This window comes from Crocodylus siamensis, chromosome 13 (assembly GCF_052110815.1).
Source record: "Crocodylus siamensis isolate JL-2025a chromosome 13, ASM5211081v1, whole genome shotgun sequence".
Taxonomy (NCBI): domain Eukaryota; kingdom Metazoa; phylum Chordata; order Crocodylia; family Crocodylidae; genus Crocodylus; species Crocodylus siamensis.
The window spans coordinates 4133651-4154924 of NC_143407.1; the positions used below are offsets into that span (position 1 = coordinate 4133651).

General features: G+C 46.1%; 1 protein-coding gene across 3 annotated transcripts in view; it reads right to left on the reverse strand.

The window, feature by feature from the left end:
• Positions 1–21274, reverse strand: part of SRGAP2 (SLIT-ROBO Rho GTPase activating protein 2) — a 163794-nt gene that overhangs the window by 53353 nt on the left and 89167 nt on the right. For all 3 annotated transcript variants that reach the window (XM_090024974.1, XM_090024971.1, XM_090024973.1), the window contains exons 5-7: positions 9885–9947; positions 1876–2091; positions 1126–1254 (exon numbers count right to left, since the gene is read on the reverse strand). In XM_090024974.1, coding sequence (XP_089881100.1) covers positions 1126–1254; positions 1876–2091; positions 9885–9947 — 408 coding nt within the window. The remainder of the gene's footprint in view (positions 1–1125; positions 1255–1875; positions 2092–9884; positions 9948–21274) is intronic.

The window sequence follows — 21274 nt, forward strand, 5'->3', positions numbered from 1 at the left end:
AAGGGAGATCCCAGCAGCGATCAAGGACTTGACAGACTAGTGCGTTAGTCCTGTGGGACACTGACACCGGAGGAGAAAGCAGTCATTGACACCACCCAGAAAGACATGAAGTATCTCCAGGTCTGGAAGTGGCTTTTGTGAGTTCTCAGCAAGGGTTTGGGCATTAAGTGAGAGGTGGATAAGTAACACCACCTTTTTCACAATGCATTCCTTTACTCCAGTGCCATAGGAAACATGGTGAATGGATGGCCCTGGAAACGGAGGCCTTCTGTTTAGCCACAGAGCACACAACGTGTCAGCAGCTGCAGACATGCTTCCTACGCATGCTGCTCTCCGACCTTCTGCTCCGGCCTTACTCCTGAAGGGACTCGTCTAGGGCAGAGGGGAGATGGTTTCCATAACCCACTCATTTCCTCACTCCTCCACGTAGATGGCAAGGAACTTGGGAAGCGAAGACCCGCAGCACGATTGACAACACGGATGCATTTCCATCGGGAAACGGTCTGACATCGCAGTTACGTGATGTAGTCCCAGTAGCAGGACATGGAAACACATTAAGTCACTAGACACCTGGTGGGTTTGAACTAGCAGAAGGTCTCATATGTAGGCAAAAGGCTTTCTGTAGCTCACCAAACAGTCAAGAAGGGGCACGATCCATTTGGAACGTATTTAAATTTTTTTTAAACGATTTAAGGCAGTTTGAGGAGTTGCATCCACCCTCAAACTCCTCTGCCAACCATACATCCTCTTTAAAAAAAATTATGTCTTGAAATTATGAAGTTGGGGATTGCGTAAAATCACACGTGTAACATTTCTGCAAAGAACAACAACACCGATGTGCTTGGTTTCCTTTTAACAAAGCACCTCCTCTTCATAAATGTTTCAGGGCTAGGCCATTGTGCAAAATCCCCTCCTTTTTAACGCACCCTTTGCGGAACACAGCTGTTTAAAAGCAGCTCCCTTAACTGCTTCACTGCTGCCCCATCATATCTGGTATACGGCTGCCTGCACTGTACTGCAGAGCGGGTGCAAAGGATGCTTGGGCACAAAGGATTAAAGGGAGACAAGCATATTAGGGTTAATGGCAGCAACATTCAATATAGGCACCCAAGCAGCAGAACTTACATCAATGAGATCAGACAGGTCGTGGATGTAATACTTGAACACAGACGCATTGGTGGCTTCCAGAGCCAGCAGATACTCATTTCTTGCCTTAATGGCCTTCAGTTTATTTTCTGTGTATTTTGCTTGGCGCTGAAAAGAGACCAAAGAGAAGTCATTAAAAAGAAAGAAAGAAAGAAAGAAAGAAAGAAAGAAAAAGGGCCAGCATTCCTGGAGACGCCACAAACTGTGCCCAGTTATTCCACTAATCCCCTGTGCTCCCCTTCAAAGTCTTAATTTAAACCAAGTCTTTGGAGCTTTTAAACCTGACCCTACCAGCCACCCCTGCACCCAAGTTATTCCCTGGAAAAAAATCAAAACGCGAAGGCAGCGAGGAAGGGAATGGAAGTCTGAGTTGGCCTTAGAAGGCTGTCAAGTGCCTTACAGACAAGCACCTTGCCCAATGTCTTGCTACCCTAGGAAAAGGAGAAAGAAGTAAACTGCCAAACTCAAATTTCACGGACAATCAGAGTTACCTTCAAGTCAGACATCTCACTCGCAGTAATGAGGCTTCAGTTTTTGCTGCACCTACGCTCGCTGGAGGTAACTCTACATGCTCCATTACCCAAATGTGCGACTAAGCTCTGCATTTCCAAGCTGTGCATCCTTAACCCTGTGTTTGCACAGCAGTTTAGATATAAACATCATTTTCATGGATTTTTAATTCTGCTCCAACCCACAATACTCAATTCCACAGCACTGCTGCTCACACACCTTCTCCTTCATTTTCTCAATTTTCTTGACTGAGCTTCGCCGGACGTGTTTCTCTTCAAACCTGACGTTGGAGGTGGAGTCAGGAGAGCGTGGAGTCTGCTTGTCCTCCTGCCTCACTGACTTCCCAATCTGCTTCTCTTCTTGTTTTTCAGCCTCTTTCAGCTTGCTCTGAGCACTGATGCTGTCAGCATTGTACATATGGTAGGTCTTCATCACCTGCAGGAGACATCATTGCATAGTCACACAGTGGCATGGTTTCATTTGCTAAGAAAGGAACAAGCTTGGAGTACCCAAAGGCAAACAAAAGCCTTCCAATACTGAATATCGGCCCCAATTTCTACCTCCCGCGCAGCTGCCCCAGTACCCGTCTCCAGCGCCAAACTTATTTACAGCAGTGAAGTTCAAGACTGCTTGAAATGGGAGCGCATTGCAGCAGTGCGCATCATGAGAAACGGTTTTCTACACTAGCGATCTGCAGGGTTCGGTACCAGCGACTGGCCCCCAGATGGCTGCAACTGGGACAAAGCCCCACACTAAGCCCCTAGATCCTTACAGCTTCTACTTCCTGGGAAGAGGAAAAGGCTTTCTGTCAAAATAACACGACAGAAGTTGCATGCTACAGCTCAGAAACCCCGCTACAAGAAAGCCAAAGCACTCAACATGGTGCACTCACTACAAACATCTCTCTGTTGTATGTACAAGAAGTATGCTCCATTGTCTCTGGAGCCCCTGCTTTATCGTGGCCCAGTTCAACATTACATCCAAGCAAGGGCATTTCGGCAATGAATACAGCCACATTTTTTGCAACTAGTCAATTCTATTCAATGCAAGCAGTATTGCTCCCTACCATCCGCCTCTTCCCCGAAACCAAGTCAAATGCTGGGCTTCCTTCATTACTGCAAGTACAGGTGAAGGGGAAAAAAAAGAAAAAGCAGAGAAACTTCCAATTTGTGCTTTGCCCTTCTGGATTAGCATGCGGGCACCGGGTATGAATATATGCACTGCTAACGTCATAAGGAGAGATGCCTTTAATCATCTTTCATGCAGGAGCCTGACTGGCCTGAAGGCTTCCCATATTGGAAAATAACTCCTGCTGAGGTACTCTCACACGGACTAACGAAACTGCAAGGTGCCCTCAGCTTTTGGAGCATCCTAGCCAGTGTGGTTCTCCTGCAGTTCAACTTAAGATTAGGCATTAGGATGAGGAAAGCACTTTCCTCCCTTAAAACGGCTCCCAAACAGTTCATAAATAAAAAGTACTGATGGGCAAACCTTAGTCAGTTCAGTTCATATAAATCATCTTTTTTTCTCTTGGGCCCACAAACCCATCAGCTCATTTTGGCACTCACGTGTCTCGGTACTTCCACTTCCAGCTGGAACAGTTCAGAAATACAGTGAACACAAAAACTAAGCACTTGGGAAAGGCCAGCCCATTTCTGAACTTTGGAGATCATTTTACTTTAGTGTCCTCTGCTATTGAGTTAATACAGAGAAGAGAGCAAGAAAAAGGCACTTAGACATAATGGGCTTATCCATCCACAGTTAGAAAGGACCGTGTGCGTATTTATACAGGCGAGCAGGCTTTGCTAATAACAAGCTGGTGCGTGGCAAGTCCATGACTTCAAGTACAGATGCCTCAATCTTGTGGCCCCAACTATAATTGAACTCCCACTGGCAGTCGCATCTGATTTACTTTAGATGCAAAGCCATTTATGCCCATTTCACCTTGGTTTGAACTTTCATATTATTTCCCTTAAGTGGGAGGTATGCTCTCTCCTGATGCAGTGATCAGGGAAGGCTCTCAGCTACAGGCAGAAGCTGTATTTAAACATGAAAGAGATTGTGATCACAGCCAGTCTTAAACAGAGACTTTCTGAATAATTTACACGCAGCCTAAGCTACCACATATGCCGAGGCCATAAAACAGGCCTTTATAATAATAGCTCTAAGCTGCAGAGAGATCTCCCTTCCTCTGTCACTGGAAAGAAACCTGGCAGGGAGCAACCAAAATGAATGAAAATCACAATTTCTAATGACTTCATCCAGCTGATGATGCCTCATTGGCAGCTCCAGCCCTCCTACTCCACGTTTGGCAATAGGGGTAGTGCTGACTCACAGCTGCCTGCTGGGGTCAGCAGCACAGTCAACGATCAGATTCGACAGCAGGACCCAGGACATAAATTTTCAGGAACTATGTACATAAAACAGATTCCACAAGGTGTTAGCCAGAGGTTCACATTTCTTTCCAGCTCGTGCTCACTCATGAATTTATCGCAGTGTGTTAATAAACAGACTGCTCTGGCAGAGGCTTAAATCACTGTACCCTCTTCATCCAAGAGAGGAAAGATTCTGAAACCTGAAAGAATGGAAACAGTCAAGTGTCCAGTCAGCAACAGCAAACCATTATTGGTTTTAGCAAAATCCGCCACAGGTAACGTGAGACTCAGGCGTTAATTAACTGTGATCACAGATGATACATTTCTAAGGCTGGCACCTAAAATCTGGGACTGAGGACAGCTGCTGTACCCCCTTTGAAACCGCAGAATCTAGCACTCATCTGCAGGTGAGCAGAGGAGGGTGGCATCAGTGTATTTTTATAGGCATGGTTACGGTGATCAGCTGGGATCTGCGCACGCTATGGCTGATGACAACGCAGCAGGATAAAACAGTATTCACTTCTCAGTTACCTTCAGTAGACAATTCCATTTTCTTTGCAGACTCCTGACCTGAACTACAACTTCGATTCTGAAGCGAAGCAGTGATTTAACACAACTTAAGCGCCAGTCGGCCAGGGAAGCACCCACTGAGTCGGTACCCTTGACCACAAATTTTACCGAGAGTGTGACACGATTGCCTTTAATGCCAGACTGAACAGAACGGCCTAGCCTTCACTCAGCTTCGCAGAACTCAGTCCAGCACAAACGCTCACTATTGCTGTTAGCGTCAACTGTCCATTTGCACGGGGCGATCGAGAAATCAGAAATCTCCGATGACTGATTCGTCTAGTGGCGAGCCAGTTGCTGAGGCCTTCCGAGAACTTCCATGAGTGCCAAGTTCAGCAAATGGCTTTTTCACGGTTTGTCCAGATTCCAGTAAAAGGAATTCAGTGAGACCAAAGTTACATTAGACAAAAAAGCAGCAACTGCAAGCAGAACTGACTATCCAGCTTGAGCAATCATTCTTTTAAAAACATGTAAAATCCCATTTTACTGGCATAGGCTGCACATATTCTTTCCTACCTCTATTGTCTATGAATAAATGAAACTTCGAAGAACAGGACACTGAATTCTATTTGATCTACTTGAAATCGGAAGCAACTGTCATCCTCCAGATGCTGGTTAGGACACAGACACATCTATCTACAAGTTCCCATTCACGCAAATTCAGCGCACGTTACCATTTCCAGACACGCTGGAAAACCGTGAGCGACCAATAATTACGTTTAAAACAGTATCTTCAAAATGGCTGGATTTCTCTCTTTTTAGGTATATTCAGAAAAGGGGATAATGATTTTAAATGGTGGGGGAAGGCAGGGAAGTGGGGAGAGAGAATGAACTTCAGGTCTCTTACAGGGATCAAACAGATACTCACACAGTACTAAAATGTCCAGGATCAAATTTGCTTAGCGAAGGCTGACTCTAGAGGATTTTCAGTGATGAAGCATGTTCTCTCACAACACTCAATACTTGGTTCAATGACCTGTCAGAGCCTGGTGAGCTGACCATGCCTATCTCTTGGTATGTAAGCTCCTCCGGGTAGTTACCTTATCATTTCAAGTGCTGTGTATACTTACAGTGCAATTTAAGCACCTTAGCTAGCTCTTGAAAGACAAGGTCTGGAGGTGGGTAGTATTTCTGCTATAGCACCTCACTCCTATCCATAATATAGCAAAGAGGAACTCTCAGGAAGTTGAGACTGTGCCAGGAAACAAGGTCATTCCCGTGGCAGACGAACCTGCTGGCACAAAGTCATTTCTCAGTGCAAAAACGCATTCTACTACCTTCAATAAAATCAACGACATCTAATAAATAAGTTACGCAGGGCGACGCTGGACATCTAACAGCCATAATGACCTAGCCATGTGATCCCTGGAACAGAAAAATTAAAAAAATCTGGATGAAATGCCTCCAGATACCATCACACTGGTGCTTCCTGGCCATTGCTTAGTGAGCTGTTAAACAATATTCACCAGGGATAAGCTGGCTGATTTAGTAATGCTAAACGCTCCCGGGAGAAAAGTTAGGACAGGAGGTAAATCAAAAGCAAGGCTTGTACTTCAGTCTCCTGCATGGCAATACCATTAAGTCATCAGGCCAGTCTCAAGGCAAGACTGCCAAGCGTCAGCAGCTGGGATGTTGAGCGCTGTACTAAAAATTCCACTGTAATTGTTCCAGCAGCAAGAACACTGGTGCTTGCTGAATCGGCTTTTCCCTTCCTGACCTCCACGGCTTTTTCAAAGACCAGGCCAAACATGTGGTTTTAATGCTCTAAAAGCTAAGCTCATTCCTTTTGGGTTTTGCTGCTATACCGAGTTTCAGAAGAGCACCCTCCCCACTGTAACGCTAGTGGCAACACCACACCTCCACCCAAAGGTCCGGCACACTTTGATTTCAATATCACCCCTGGAGCATCTTTTCACGGGGGGGAAATCACGGGTGAAGAAAAGAATTTGTACGTCACGACAGAATGACCCAGGTCATTAGGCAAAACTTCAAGGCATTCTGAGCATCAAAATGTTCGCAGGGCTCGTTTCTAAAGTAGAAGCAATTCCCTAACAGTTGCTGAAAAGACCAATTTAATCAACAGTGAATTTATTCTATTCAGCTGTGCGAAGGAAAACCTCAGGGCAGCACACAAACTTTACGAACGCGTTTCTTCCCCTTCCGCAGGCAATGCCTCTTCCTCAGAGCTGGTGCCGGATACACTGCAGAGCAGAGAGGACAGATGGTGAGCTGTCTCTCCAGTGCTGCCTGTTTTTTGATGAAATGCTGGATGCGCAAACACACACTGTGGTCTTTTCCATTATAATCGCATGCGTTCTTCTGTATCGGGTGCACTGCCTGTACTGGACCACATGCAACTGCTACGCCCATCTGTCCGACTGAAGCACAAGGTCACCTTTAAGGGCACAGCTACACGTGCATTAGCACACTTTAGGTAATGCACAGTAAACCTAGTCCCTCAATTGTAAGCTACTAGGAAAATGCACGTTAGCCTATTTCAACGTGCATCAACTACACAGCGCATTTTTTGGAGATGCTTTAATGTGCATTAAAGTGCAAGTGGAGACACACCCTAAGATTCTGGAGGTACTTGCAGGTTCTTCTAAACGCACGTTGTTTTACGAAGGGCTCTGTAGGTAATACCAGGAACACGTTAAGCTAGGACCTTTGGGAGCTAGGCCTAACAATAGGTCTCACCATAGCACTGAGCCACTAAGAAAGGGTCAAGCTAGCAGGTCTGCATGGGGCTCTGGACAGGAAATGTACAGGTGTGAAAGACAGAAACGAAAGGAGGAGCCTGCAATGACAGAGGAGAACAAAGTCTGATATGGGAGAAACATCTATGATAGGCATATCCTACATTTTGAGGGGTCTTCCCCCACCCATTTAAATATTTTCCTACACCATTTATTGTTCATGTAATTGCTTGGCAGCAACCAGTATTTAAAGGGAGATGCCATCATCAAGAGAGGTCCAAAGAAAGAGCTTTCCCTTGTTGAGCGCTGCCACTTCCCAAGAGCACCGTGCATCTTCAGAAAGTCAGCGCTGCTTAAAGAATTACTTGTCTTTATTTATTTCGAGGGGGGACAGAGAAGAGTCCTGGCACAGCCCTATGCTAGTCTGCCACAGACTCCTGCAGGAGACTAGGTCCCCAGTTTGGACATACTTATTTTCAATTCCAAATTCACCGGTGCCACAGCGTTGCAGAGGGACGACCAGTTCATCAACAGAATCATTTCCGAAGCTATCGCTGCATGTCGCTGAGGAAGCCCTACAGCCTTGCCTCCGATATCTTCCAGTGCATTTCACCAAATCCAAATCATTAAGTACAGATGAAAAAAAAAAGGAGAGCAGTCAGCCAACTCTCCCCTCTCACGGAGAAGGGCAGCACAACATTCAGACTCTAATTTTAATGGCAAAAGCACGGCCAGGAATGAAGAACCGGCTCAGGATGGCAGCTTATCGCCGGCTGCCAGCTGACCTGGGTGGGTGGCGGGATGTCCTATGGCTGACCTTCGCCTTAAAAGTTCTAGCCCTTACTTTGAAACTACCCCCAACTTTTTGGCTCTGCTCTCAACTGCTCTTTAACAATTAAATAGTCCTATGCCACCACAGGAGACCACCCAATTTCTAGCTCTAGGAGCAGATAATTAGTGATCTCATAAGGTAACTGATGGAGCACAACAACTTTTAGGCAAGGCTTGATTTTTACCCCTAGGCTAAAAGATAGGGCTGACCTAGTTAACAGCACTGTAGGCTGGCACAAGGCTGTGTGTCAGGAGGGAGAGAGAGGTTTTACAAGCCTGATTCCACATGATCGTGGATGCTAAAAAAAAAACCCTGCAAGAAACACTAACGCTGGCTGGAAGTGAGCTACAATGCTGGCGAGCCATGAAGCAGCTTAGCCACACCATTCTGCCAAAGCCTTTAACTTCAAAATCCCAATGTCCCAGGTATACCAGGCAGAGGGCTTCCGTAACCAGACGCAATGGAAAACTAAACTCTGGGTGCTGCAAACCCACCCTGCTTCTTCAAGCAGTCCCTGGGGAAAAGGATGTCTGGTGAAGGAGGGGATCTGGATACAGCATGCCCGACTGGGAAATGCAGCAGTGATAGCAGGGAGAATACCTTTGATCGGTAATTTTAAGCAGCTGTGGGAGTGCCTGCTGTGGTAAGGAAGGGGGATGTCCGTTAGCAGCCTTTGGACCTCTGATTATACTGCTTTTAATTTTTTGTACAGCAGCCAGAGAACTGGCTGAGGGCTGCAGAAACATGTGTTGCATGCAAAATTAGGGCCCCTGTTCTCACAGGCCAGTTACCTGCTGCTCTTACTTTTAAGCTCTTCAAAACACGACAAAAAGTGATATGGAAAAATCTCCAGCATTTTCTGGACTGCAGGGAGCTGGGCACCGCTGACTCCCAAAGTTATAGTGCTTCGCATGAGGCTGACTGCAGGACCCAGGAATTCACAGCAGGTCCCTGGAATCGTCGTCTAACGATAACGTTTTTGCGATGCACACTTTATTTTGTTTTCAGGAGAGGGTTCATTAAAAAAAACAGCCTGCAAAAAACTGTGGAAGTATCATGTTCCAAGTATCTCAACCAGAGAACAAAAAACACATTTATAACAGATTGTTTGGCCTTTAGGGGACAGCACACTGAGGCTCAGCTGAGTCTCTGGGCTTCAGGGCTAAGGGGGGGGGTCTTGTCCTGAGCTCTGTCCGCAGCGGCACGCTGAGTTGTAACCCTAACACTGCTTGGATACGTTCTGGAGCCTGAATCCCTTCCCTCCCGAGCCCTCCGTAGTAAACAGGATCTAGAAAACAAACCGAATCAAAACCTACATCAAGTCAATATGCAGAGGAAAATGCATTGCACATGGAAGCCTGCTCTGCTTCTACATGCGCTCCATGCAATTCTGGAGGAAATGGGGCAGATTTAAATGGGTTTGCTTGCATCTGCGTACTAGGGGGTCATGGCTGTAAGGTTTTACCTCACAAGCAATGCAAAATACATACCCCCACTTTCATACTTCCAGTAATCCCTGTGAAACAACTTTTGGCAACTGTTTAGATAACAGAGATACAACCCGAGAAGAAAGATGGAGTGAAAAAAAATGGAATTTATGGTACCGTATAGACTGGTGAACACAAGCTGCCTCAAATCACAGAGGCTGGAGACATTCATCAGTCCCAACACTTGGTCTCTGCCGCAGCAGCAGGCAGGGGAAAGCCAAATGCTTCTTCCTTCTGCTTGAAAAGCAGCCAAGAAGCGAGCGTGATTTACCGTGTACAGTTCATTCAGGACCTTCATCAAGTCTTCCTGGAGCTGCAGTCCAACTTCCTTACTCTGCAGCAAAAGAAAGAAAAAAGGGAAATGAAGGTTAGTAGGGGAAGATGGGAGAGGGATGGGAGAAGCAAGCCTGCAACATGCTGCAAATAATCGAGACCCAATTAGCCAGCATCATTTAACCTGACAAATCTAATAACCGCTCGGGTCAGGCCCACTTATGGCCAAATTACACAAACAGTATCAATAAAATGAAATGTTATGCACACAACCCGGCAAATGCTATGACATGGAAAAGGGGTGGGGAGGAGGGCAAGGGAGGGGGCTTTAATTGAACATCAGCCTTTCATCTCGGCAGAACTGGAAACACTTATGCTGCCTGCTGTTGCTGGGAGCTTACAGGACAGCCAGAGGTGAATCAGGACAATTTGATGTGTAATAATACAAGAGTGGAAGCGATGCTGGGCAGAAGGGCCAGGGACGACATCATCAGCCACTTCCTGGAATACAGTTCTTTTCTCCTTCAAAATGTCTTGCAGTATAACACCACCACTGTGCAAAGCGTCCTCATTTCCGCGAGGAGCAAACGACGACAGACTTCAAAGGAAAGGGGTCAGTTAATTACCCTCGTTGCACCGCACGACTCCCAACCCGAGGATACAGAAACGCCGGCCTAACCGGCTTCGTGCTATAACACCGTAGATACAAACCTGGAACCTAACGTACAGAGTCAAGGATTCAGGCATAAATAAGCATCACTCCAGCACCTCCTACCCAAACTCCAGCCCAAAGAGGGCCAGGAGGGGACATGAAAGTCACTGCCACTGTGAATGAGGCTTTGAAACCCAACATGTTAGTTCCTCAAAATAAGTACATAAATAAATAACAATAAAAAAATGGGTCTCCAGAGGCTGGGAAAGCAACAGTCCTCTGCTGACAGCCACTGATATTCTTCATCTTCGGATCTTGTCCACCATCCAATCTTGCCCCACTGTGCTCAGCCTTTCACGGAGCACAGAGTGCGGTTTTCGCCAACAAACACCCATGATGCTTTAACTCAAAGCAATCCTATCATTGTTATAGTCTAGGGCAGGGGCTGGCAATTATTTTGGGCAGAGGGCCGCTCACTGAGTTTCGTCAAGCCATTGAGGGCTGCATGACAGGCAGCCGGGGCAGACAAATGTTAATTTCCTAAATATTTCAGGAGCCCCGCAGGCCGGATAGAATGGCCTGGCGGGCCGCATCTTGCCCACCCCTAGGCTAGGGGGATTTGTCCAGGAGCCAAACCGCTCTGGAACCCGCTGGCAGTATTTGCCTAGTAAACACCATGCCCGACCAGGTATGAACCCATAAACAAGGATGCTACTGATCCCACTGACACAACAGGCACATCTCTACACCTGAACTCTGAAGTGAAGATGGCTTTTTGGAGAGAATTTGAGAGACAACCAAAGAATGGCGACTGGGAGGCGAGCAGTCCTGCAGCAGACCCCAAGAGCCGTGCCCGGGGTGGTGTTCTTCATAGCACGTTCCTCTTCGTGCCTTTAGAGTTGGTGGCCAGATCCCAAGAACGGGCAAGTCGCTGCTCATGTGGACTGCGGTTGGAAGAGCATATGTAGCCCAGTAGCTGATGTGCCTATTTCTGAAGGCGGTGGTAACGCCAAGACTTAAAAAAAGGATTCCACGCCTACTTCTTTACTGACACGCACTCAGCAGTCAAGTTGCCCAATTTCCACTTAAAATTATAAAGCCAGACATGGGATTTACCTCAGCAGACAAAGCTATCAGCTATTTTTAACCGCAAGAGCTACAATACAGTTTTAACTGCATCAACACGCATCGCTCTCCAGCAACGACCACTTGCAACTGTGAGCTGCCCAGGTCCACCCAAGGCAATGTGACTCGTGAGCTTATTTCTTTTGCTAGGAAATATTACGATAAGGAAAAATAAGCGCAATCGATACACAAATGCAAGTAGGTGTCAAGCTTGGTCACGGATGGAACTAGCCTGCAGCCAAGCATCCAACCTTTAAAAAAAATCCTTTCTATTTATTTTAAATTTCTTGGCAGGTGAAGACAGCGAGCACGTCTGCTCTGCAACCAGGCAAGGCTGCCACGTAAAAAACTGCTGCGCTGGTAATACCTTGGCTCTAGCTAAAGACAAAAAAGGTACAAGAGATGGCACACAGGCATCCTCCTCTCCAATACAGACCTCCAGATCACCCACCTCCTCACGTCTACGTCACTCGGACACGATGGCCGAGGTACGCCGAGTCCTCGTACGGTGCACGTGCTCAAGCTGCTCCTGCTCTGGCCAAATTCTACCAAAGCTCTGCCCTTTGAGCTTCATTTCTGGCAGTGCTTGGCCCTAAAGCTGGTGCCCTGAATGCTATGGCAGTTTAAATCACGAAATCTGCCCTTGGATGCATCAAAAAGCACAGGAAGACCACTAATGATCTAGCCAAGTGTGTGCATGGACAAGCACCCACCCAGACAGCCCATCCTTGCCTTATGCACCTACCACCAAACATCACACTTCCATGCACTGGGCTTTTTGCTGGCCTAACAACTCCTTTCTCCTTAGCAGCAGTGTCAGTGCGCAAGAGAAATCCCCGTGTTTGTTTTACAACTGCCTGCAATACTTGCATAAGCGCACAACTCCCATAGATCTCAGCTTGGGGTACTTGAAAGAGATTGGAACCAATAAAATTACAATTAAGCCCAGGCAGATGTTTCCTTTCTTGCTGCTGACAACGCCAAAGAAGAGATGTCTCAACTTTTATCCCTGTTTATTTGAACAGGCTGCTGAAGCGATTTTGACTTACTGCTTTAACCCCGGTTCCCTACGGAGTACATTATTGTGCATGATAACCAATGTGAAATTCTATACTGCTTAAAATAAAAAGAGAGAGAGGCCTTCAGAAACTCAAAGCCATGCTGACACAGAGGCAGTTAACAATCACAGTCTTGTGAAAGGCATCCAAGATTGCCATGCTTCCTACTGGAACTGTGACTTTCTGATCCACAGTGCCCTACACCGTGGCCCTCTTAAAAGCTACGTAATTAACCACCGTTTGCGCCAACGGATCACTTTATAAGCCATCTGCATTTCAAGGGGGGAAGTCCCCTTCAATGAAAGCCTAACCTAAAGGAAAAAAGGACAATTATTTGCTTGCATGAAACCTGATGAGGCCCCACTATGATAAAGCAACTAGTTCTTTGCAGCCGTCCCATACACTCTGCTCCAAAAGGAAAAAAAAAAAGGGGGGGGAAGAGGACTAAGAGTCAAAGACTAAAACAGAGCTGCCTTTGTAAGTTATCAGACAAAACGTATCCTTTTCTTTAGGCATTATGGAAGAAAATGAGTCATCTAAATAGGACACTGAAGGGAAGAAAATAAGCTGCGGAGGGTGGGTGTTTTGAAGACTTCTTCATAAATTGTTGCCCGAAAGAGGCCTGGATTCCACATTCAGCAGGAGTGCATGCCACCCATCCACAGCTACTTCCAGGAGGGTTTCAATTCTCCAGGGGCCATCAACAATGATGTCCCTTTAGGTTGGGCATGCTTCCAAGCTGCAGCAGTGTCATCAAGGGGCCAGCAGCCTTGCTCAGCTGTGCCACTCCAACTGGCCTTGTAGTTAACAGTACAAGTCTCTGAAATGCACACACGTAGCACTGCCAGCACAATCCTTAACACTAACTCTCCCACCTATAATTTAATAGCTGGGTTTACTAAGACCTAGGAGAGAGAAGCACAACAGCACCAAGTGGTTTAAAATGAAGCACATTCAAATGAGTAACGAGGGGAGCAATGCCTCTGTCTCCCCACTTTGCCCAGTCCAAAAGCAGCCAAGCTCAATGGACACGAACAAGTCATTGCAGGATTTTTCTTTGCTTTTGTTTTTCTTTTTCTAATTAACAGGTGCAAACCCATCTAGTACAAGAAGTAATTTTATCCAGCTTACAGATTTCATCCATTCACTCGGTGTTAAAGCGGCACCATTCACGTCTTGGCAGATAAGGCTGTATCAGCATTTTAAATACCGAATCCAATTTTCTACAGGGTTAAATTGCAGCTGCAGTTTGAACGCAAAAGCTGAAAGCCTAGGAGAAGTCACAGATTCACAGACATTCAGGGCTGGAAGGGGCCTCGTGAGATCATGGGTCCAGCCCCCTCACCCAGCAAGGTTAAAAAAATGGGGGGGGGGGAACCCCAGACACCAGTTGGCCCATAGTTAAATTGTGGATGAGGGGGGCAAACATAAAACTTGCCCTTTTTTTGTTTTTTAATACTATGGCAGCTTCAAGGATAGGTGGGCAAAATGTGCATTGGATAGTTCAAAAAAACCAAAATTTGCTTACCAAAAAAATCCTTCAAGTCTTTATTTTGATGCTCTAACACTACTTCGGCTGATCAGAGAAAACCAGCGCTCCGTGCCAATGGATTAGGTACCAAAACTTTGAGGAGTTTTACATATATGGACCCAAAACAAACAACAGATACGTGATGGCCAGCAGGACACTGCTGACCTTCTGTTATAGGTTTAAGAATGGTATTAGTGTGAAAATCCCAGAGACATGCTGGGAAAAAGAAGCTGAATTAAGAGGCCTACTGCTACATCAAACTTTCCTCCTTGCTTAAACAATTGCTTTATTATTTTGTTCCATTTCTTCATTTTTTACTTATGGAAACTTTCAAAAAGTTTGCAGTTTGATCCCCATGACCCAAACCGTGTCTTGGCATAGAACGGGCTGAAGTGAAAATAGTTTGCCTTACTCACTTGTGACCCTAATAAAAAAATATTCCAAAACCAAAATAAGCAGAAACCTATGAAACCTGAGTTCAGATGGTTTGAATTTTCATATATTCCAGGCTCTCACACCCCAAGCCCCATCCCTGGGTGGCCAGATGCATTGGTAAAAAAAATAAAATAAATAAACTTCAGGCTGGAGCCAAGACAAAGAAGTATTCTACTTTGCAGTTGACTTTAAATTTTAAAGCAGCGGAGGGAGAAGGGGGGGGAGAACCAATGGTTCCCAATCTCAGAGGAATGTTGCAATAATATTCTCTCGCTGCATTCTTTCCACCATGAGGCGGAGGAGAAAGCCCAAGATGCTGCTGATCCCTGAAGTCATGCAGTCCCCGTGATTTTGCGGCTGCCCTTTTCGTAACATTAAGGATGATTAATAAAACCAAAAGGTTGGTTCTGTTTTTAATGCCCCGGGCACTGAACTTTTCCCATAGAAAGAGGTGTTCAGAAGCATGCTTTGTTGTTCAGCAGCGCTGTTGTTTAAACTGCCTCAACTGGCCCAACCATCTTGCTTTCACCCAACTCCTTGCATGCCAGTTGTCTGCTTTTGGCCTACGACTGCTCATTCAAAGGACACGCTGTTGGAGCAGCAACTGTTTAGGATGAGATGAACACCACTACGACCCTAAAAAGGTGCAAATTCAGGATCAAGAAGAGTAAAGAATCGGAAGACGTTAACTCCAAAGGTGCAACAAGATCTTTTGCGGTTGTGAAGGAGTGCGCCCCCCGGACTAAGAAAAGCAACCGTCGCACCATCAGATTGAAGGTAAAAATCGGTGTTGTGAAAACAAGAACCGTTTCAGGAGCTTTCAAACCAGCAAAGTCAAACTAACGCTCATCCCAATACAGTTTTCACCGGGTAAAGTTGAAAGGACTGGAATTGAAAGAGCTGAACTAAAAGCTGGTTGAACTAGCAAGATGTACATCTTGCAGGATGTGGAGCGGTCAGCAAGGAAAAGACCAAAGGAAATTCCTCAGGCATTGGCAAAAACTGCCAGTTGAGCACTTAAAAAAGAAGGACCTGAAGCAAAAAGACGGCGAGCTGTAGTATCTAGGAGCTGGACAGCTGAAGGTATCTCCGTATCGGGGCTATTGCTCCCAAGCCCCCGATAGGGAGGGAAAATATCGCGAGACCCTTAACTTATTCAAGGAACCTTTGGAACACAGCACGGGGATGCACGAGAAAAAAGGAGATACGGAGGAGAAAACATTTCTCAGTCAGTGGCTAGCATCTTCAGGCCTCACCTTCAAGCAGGCAGAGACCAGGTCTAGAGACGGATGAGACTGCCAAGAGATTCGAGAGAGCAAACCAGCAATTTGGTAATGACTGTTTTTCCTTCCCAGGAGTGAAGCATTGCCCCAAAATAACATGCTACTGGATGTGCTTTCAGAGGCGACGTAGGTCAGATCACTCATGAGTATTAAAAAATCCCCTGGCACTTTTCACAGAAATAGAGGCAGTTGTCCAATTTTCAATCTGGGTTATTAGAAGGAGAGTAGGGAGGCAGAATGATTTCCACTTGGTTGGCTCTTCACTTCCTATGTGCAGTTAAACAGCTGTTATTTTCCTCCCCAGAGCTGGCTCCTCCTCAGTGGTGGGTGATGATGCATTTCTCAGCCTTTGTGATACCTCAGAAACCTTTGGGAGAAGAGGCTGCATACATGCATCCAGTATCAACATCCAGTTAAAACAACAGGGAAGATGTCTCTGACTGCTAAGCCTAAAACTGCGCGTGGAGGGACAACGTCTTTGACAAGCTGAAAAATCGGCACATCAGGTGGAAACCCGACTTTTTGGCAACGGGCCCGTCTGCCCCAACAAAAGTGATGTCACGCAAGGAGTCCAACTGTCTAGAGCTTGGATCATATATTCAGTGCCATGCTGGAAAGACCAAAAAGCTGAGGAAATAAGGAACCAAGTACCAGGTTCACAGGATAAAAAGGGATGCCTACAGCAGAAAGCACATCACGAGAAGATAAGCCCTGTGATACTGTGCAAACAGCCTCAGAGCCAGCAAGCTGAAAACCTGCACTTACACCCCTAGGAACCAGAAGGACCCAGATGTGTAGGGGTCAAACACACCAGTGACCACAAAATATGGCATGGGATAGAAGGCAATGATTTGAGACTAGCTCCACACTTCCTTTATCCAGATGCCTGGAGTCTAAGGCAGCTGCAGTTGGAACAGCACAGGAAACGCTGCGTTAAAAATAACACGGGTTAAACTTTGCGCAGCTATAATACTTGCAGCAAAAGCATCTGTTCATGACACCCTCTAACCATCTTAAAGCGAAATGTCAGGGAGCATCTGCATTTTTCCATATCCAAGTTGTCAATGCAAAAGAAACAATGAGTTGCGCCGTCCTGACCTGGGAGGTCAGCCAGCGCAGTGAAACGCATTGACATTCTTCCTGGAAGATGCCATTATCTGAACAGCGCACCGAATCCTCAGAGGGCTGGGGCAGTGGAGAGAAGGGCTGCCAAATACAATGGCTGTTGCTGCAAAGACATGCCCGGCTGAAGAGGAACGGAAAAAAAAAAAATGCCACTCCCACTCTTTGTATTAGGAACATGATAACTGTGACAATCCGCTGGGGAGGGGACAATGATTCGACTATCGCCCAGCATTCTTTAATTTGCAAAATCAGGTTTTGCATTTGAAGCTGTCTGCATCTCAAAGCCCCTTTTCAGCCCAGGACAAGAAAACTAAGAGCTGCCACAAGTGCGCTCGCATACACTCCCTCTTTTGTTACGAGGAGCTGTGTTTGAAGCATGTGCGGAGCAGTAGGTCGCTGCCACACTTAACTGGAACATTAATTCTCAGAGCGCTGCGCCAGCTTCTCAACGCGCTCTTTGTTCCACCCTCCACCCCCGGCCCCCATCTAATTTAATCAAGACATTTTCGGGATCTATGGCAGCGCTTGCTTGGCGGTTCCGCATTCCACTGAACATTACGACCTCAGCTTCCAAAAATTTAGGGCAGTAATAAATAGGAGAGCTAAGGAATGCTGTCAGTATTTTATGTTCCAAATTTCACATCCCTTCAAAACACGGCCACTACCTGGCAGGAAGACGGTTTGCATGCAACATAACCACTCCACAAAGTCCACTAGACACTTCACCGTTGCTATCGCATTTATGTGGGAGGTGCTCTGATACTATCATGATGGGCAGATGCATCAAACACTAAGATAGATAGCAATCCTCTGGTTTTTGTGTGTGCCTGAAATCAGTGATGAAGTAGAGGGGAAAACCCAAGCCTACTATCGCAGCAAGCGCTTATTTCATAGATTTCAGAGTTGGAAGGGACCTATTAGCTCATCGAGTCCGACCCCCTGGCCTGGGCAGGAATTAAAGAAGAACTACATTCTTCTTTCAATTACAAAACTATCCTTCTCCTCATCAAGGAAAAGTGAAAAGAGACAACAGAAACTCAAATGTTTAATCTTCTATGCTTCAGGGATGTCTCTGGTAGCTGTGTTGGTCTGAGACAAAAAAAAGGGCGTTTGAGCCCAAAAGCTTGCAGAAAAAGAGATCTTTTTTTTTGCACTTTCCTAGTTGGTCTGATAAAAGCTATCACTTCTGAACCAAGAGCTCTAGGTTTTTGCACTCTTCTATGCAATATTTTTTTAAAAAGAAAACCAAAACCTAAAGCAATCCATAGTTCCCCCCCCAATTATAGCTACATCTTTAACCCTAAAAAAGGTGTGTGCACATGATTGTACATATATAATATATTAATAACTCAATATTATATATAGGATGAACAACCCAGCTTCCATCAACTGGAATCTACACACACACACACAAGCTGGGCTGGGTGACTAGATCCAAAGTCCAATCAGTTTTTCTGTAGAAAAAAGTTGCCATCATAACTAATTTGCAATTATTTCTCACTTATATAGTGCCCAGTTCATTAAGGTTCCAAAAATGTTTCGTTTGTGAGGGGTCTCTGTTGCTCAGATTTATTTTTGGGACAGGCTGTAGGTCTCTCTTGCACACATGCAAACTTGTATGTAAATGTTTCACGTAACTATTGATCACCCTTTTTTAATGTGCGTTTAATAAGTTTACTCGTTATTATATAACCTTGTAGAACCAGCTATCCCTACAGTTTCTTCTGTTGCTGCTGTGTTAGATCCCCCCCCACCAGAAATCTCAGCTTAATGACAAGAGATCACCTACAAAAATACATGCTACCCAGTGGATGTCATGCCTCTCCAACGAAAATAATCAATCCAAGAGTGTATGTTTTTTTGGGGGGGTTTTTTGTTTGTTTTTTTTTGAGTGGTCCAAAACGTGGCTTATTCATGCAGAAGTTTGTTACTTATGTAGGGATTCATTCTCCCTACCAATCTTCATAGCCCATACTACATTCTTCATTTAGCAGGTATGTTAAAAAGAAAGCAATTTTCTAGGTAAATACAAGGCTGTATAAAAAACAAACCAAAAGCCCAACACTGTGCATACATTACAGTAATACCGTACTCCCACCTGCACTCTCTGGCTCATCAACCTGGCTTACAAAGAGCTCCCCATTTTTGCTGTCTTAAGCACTGATGCTGTCAAATATCAGGCTTCACGTTCCCAACCCCCAACAAATCAAACAATTTTATGGCTGAGAGCACTCGCTCTTATTGTGAAGCCAGCTACACAGTCTCACCTATCAACTGAGCGAGATGTGAAAAGGTTTTCAAGAGGTGGCAAGCCCTACCAGCTGGCAGTGAAGTCCCACGAAATATTGGAAGTAATGTCCTGTAATAGCATGCGCACAAGTGTGATGCATTATATGGCAGCTTCATACTACCGACTCTCCCCGATGTCCTCTCTCAAATTTGCCATGAGAAATTTCTCTCGACATAGCTGACTAGAGGGATCGCAATTAGATGACCAACCTAGAGCTTAAGAGAGACTGTCACCCAGACCCTTGCTGACCTGAATCCAAGCTGAAGCACTAAAGACTGGATAAAGAGAGGCATATGCTACAAAAAGGGGCAACAAGCTGAACAAATGTATGTGAAGAGAAAGGGAATTTGATAAGACAAGATATTTCCCACGCTGAAGAGAGCCAACTGCATGCAGCATGTTAGCTGCCCACGCCATAGACAGAAGGGATGCTTTCAGCCAGCAGCACAGAGCTAGCAGAAGCATTTCAGTTATAGCCTTGAGCTATTCTGTGCGTCACCTGGGGCAATGGGCTCTGATCGTGTCATTATACGTGACCCGATACAGAGCACTAACGGCATGTCAGAAGTCATCCACTCTGATTAGAAAAACAATTTGATATCTCCTTGCACAGCAGTGGGTAAATAGTGCTGGCCCTGATAAATCTACACGTGCAAATCATTTCCATCAATTCTTCCCCTGCACAGAACTTTCTCTTTAAAAACAAGTAGCACAGAAGAATGGGAGTTAGTTCACTACAGCAGCAAGGAACCGGACCATTCAGAAACTGAAGTCATTTCACAACAGACCTAAGCCCACCAAAAACTGGGGAAAGGGTCAAAAAATTCAACATCTGCATATTTCTTCTTCAGAAATCATTTGCCAAGTTATATGCTGCTAGTAGACACTGCACAGCAAGCTGTTCTTCTACTGGTTGGGTTCCCCCCCCTTTTTCATGAAGCAAACCAGGATTCTGCCATACCACTGGGAGCACGAAGATTTTCCATAGCATGGTTACAAACAGAAGTGAGGGTGTAAACCAGTGGCAAAGGATGCAAGCTGGAGTGTGGCTAAAGTAGCTGCATGTTTCCCCTTTGTGACGGTTCCACCATCCACATTATATATTTTCCAGTATCACTCACAGCATGCCAAATGCACTGCGGTTTTAATGTCGATCCTATCTTAGGCAAGAGCCCCTTAGAAGAACCTGTGCAGTCATACTGTTTCGTTGACTATCATAAGATTTCTAAAGACTTTCATTTCGAAAGTGGCACACGGTCTCCAGTGCCAGGGCTATTAACCATGTTGCGGCACCAGTTCCTCCTGTCCATCTGGAGAACAGGTACGAGGCCCTGGCAGCCCTGGAGGAGGAGGGAGCAGTGGAAGATACCAGGGAGGAGACTCTGCGCACACAATGTCCTGTGCGGGCGGCGGGAGTCAAGAGGCCTAAGAGGAGGAAGCGTCGCGTCATCGTGATTGGTGACTCCATCCTGAGAGGTACGGAGGGCCCCATCTGTCGCCAGGATCCCTCAGCACGTGAGGTCTACTGCCTGCCCGGAGCGAAGATTCAGGATGTGAAGGGGATGCTCCAGTCCATCATCCAGCCCACCGATTATTACCCCACGGTCCTTGTCCATGTGGGTACTAACGATGCGGCCAGGAGAGCCCCTGATCGCCTGATGGAGGACTACCATGCTCTGGGAGGCGTGCTGAGGGAGATGGGCGCACAGGCAGTCTTCTCTTCCATCCTGCCAGTGAGCGGTCGAGGCAGACGCCACGAGATGGGCATAGCGGAGACCAACTGGAGGCTACAGGAATGGTGCTTCGAGGCGGGCTTTGGCTTCCTCAGCCATGACCGGCACATCGTGATGACAGACATGCTGGGATGGGACGGGCTCCACCTTTCCCCT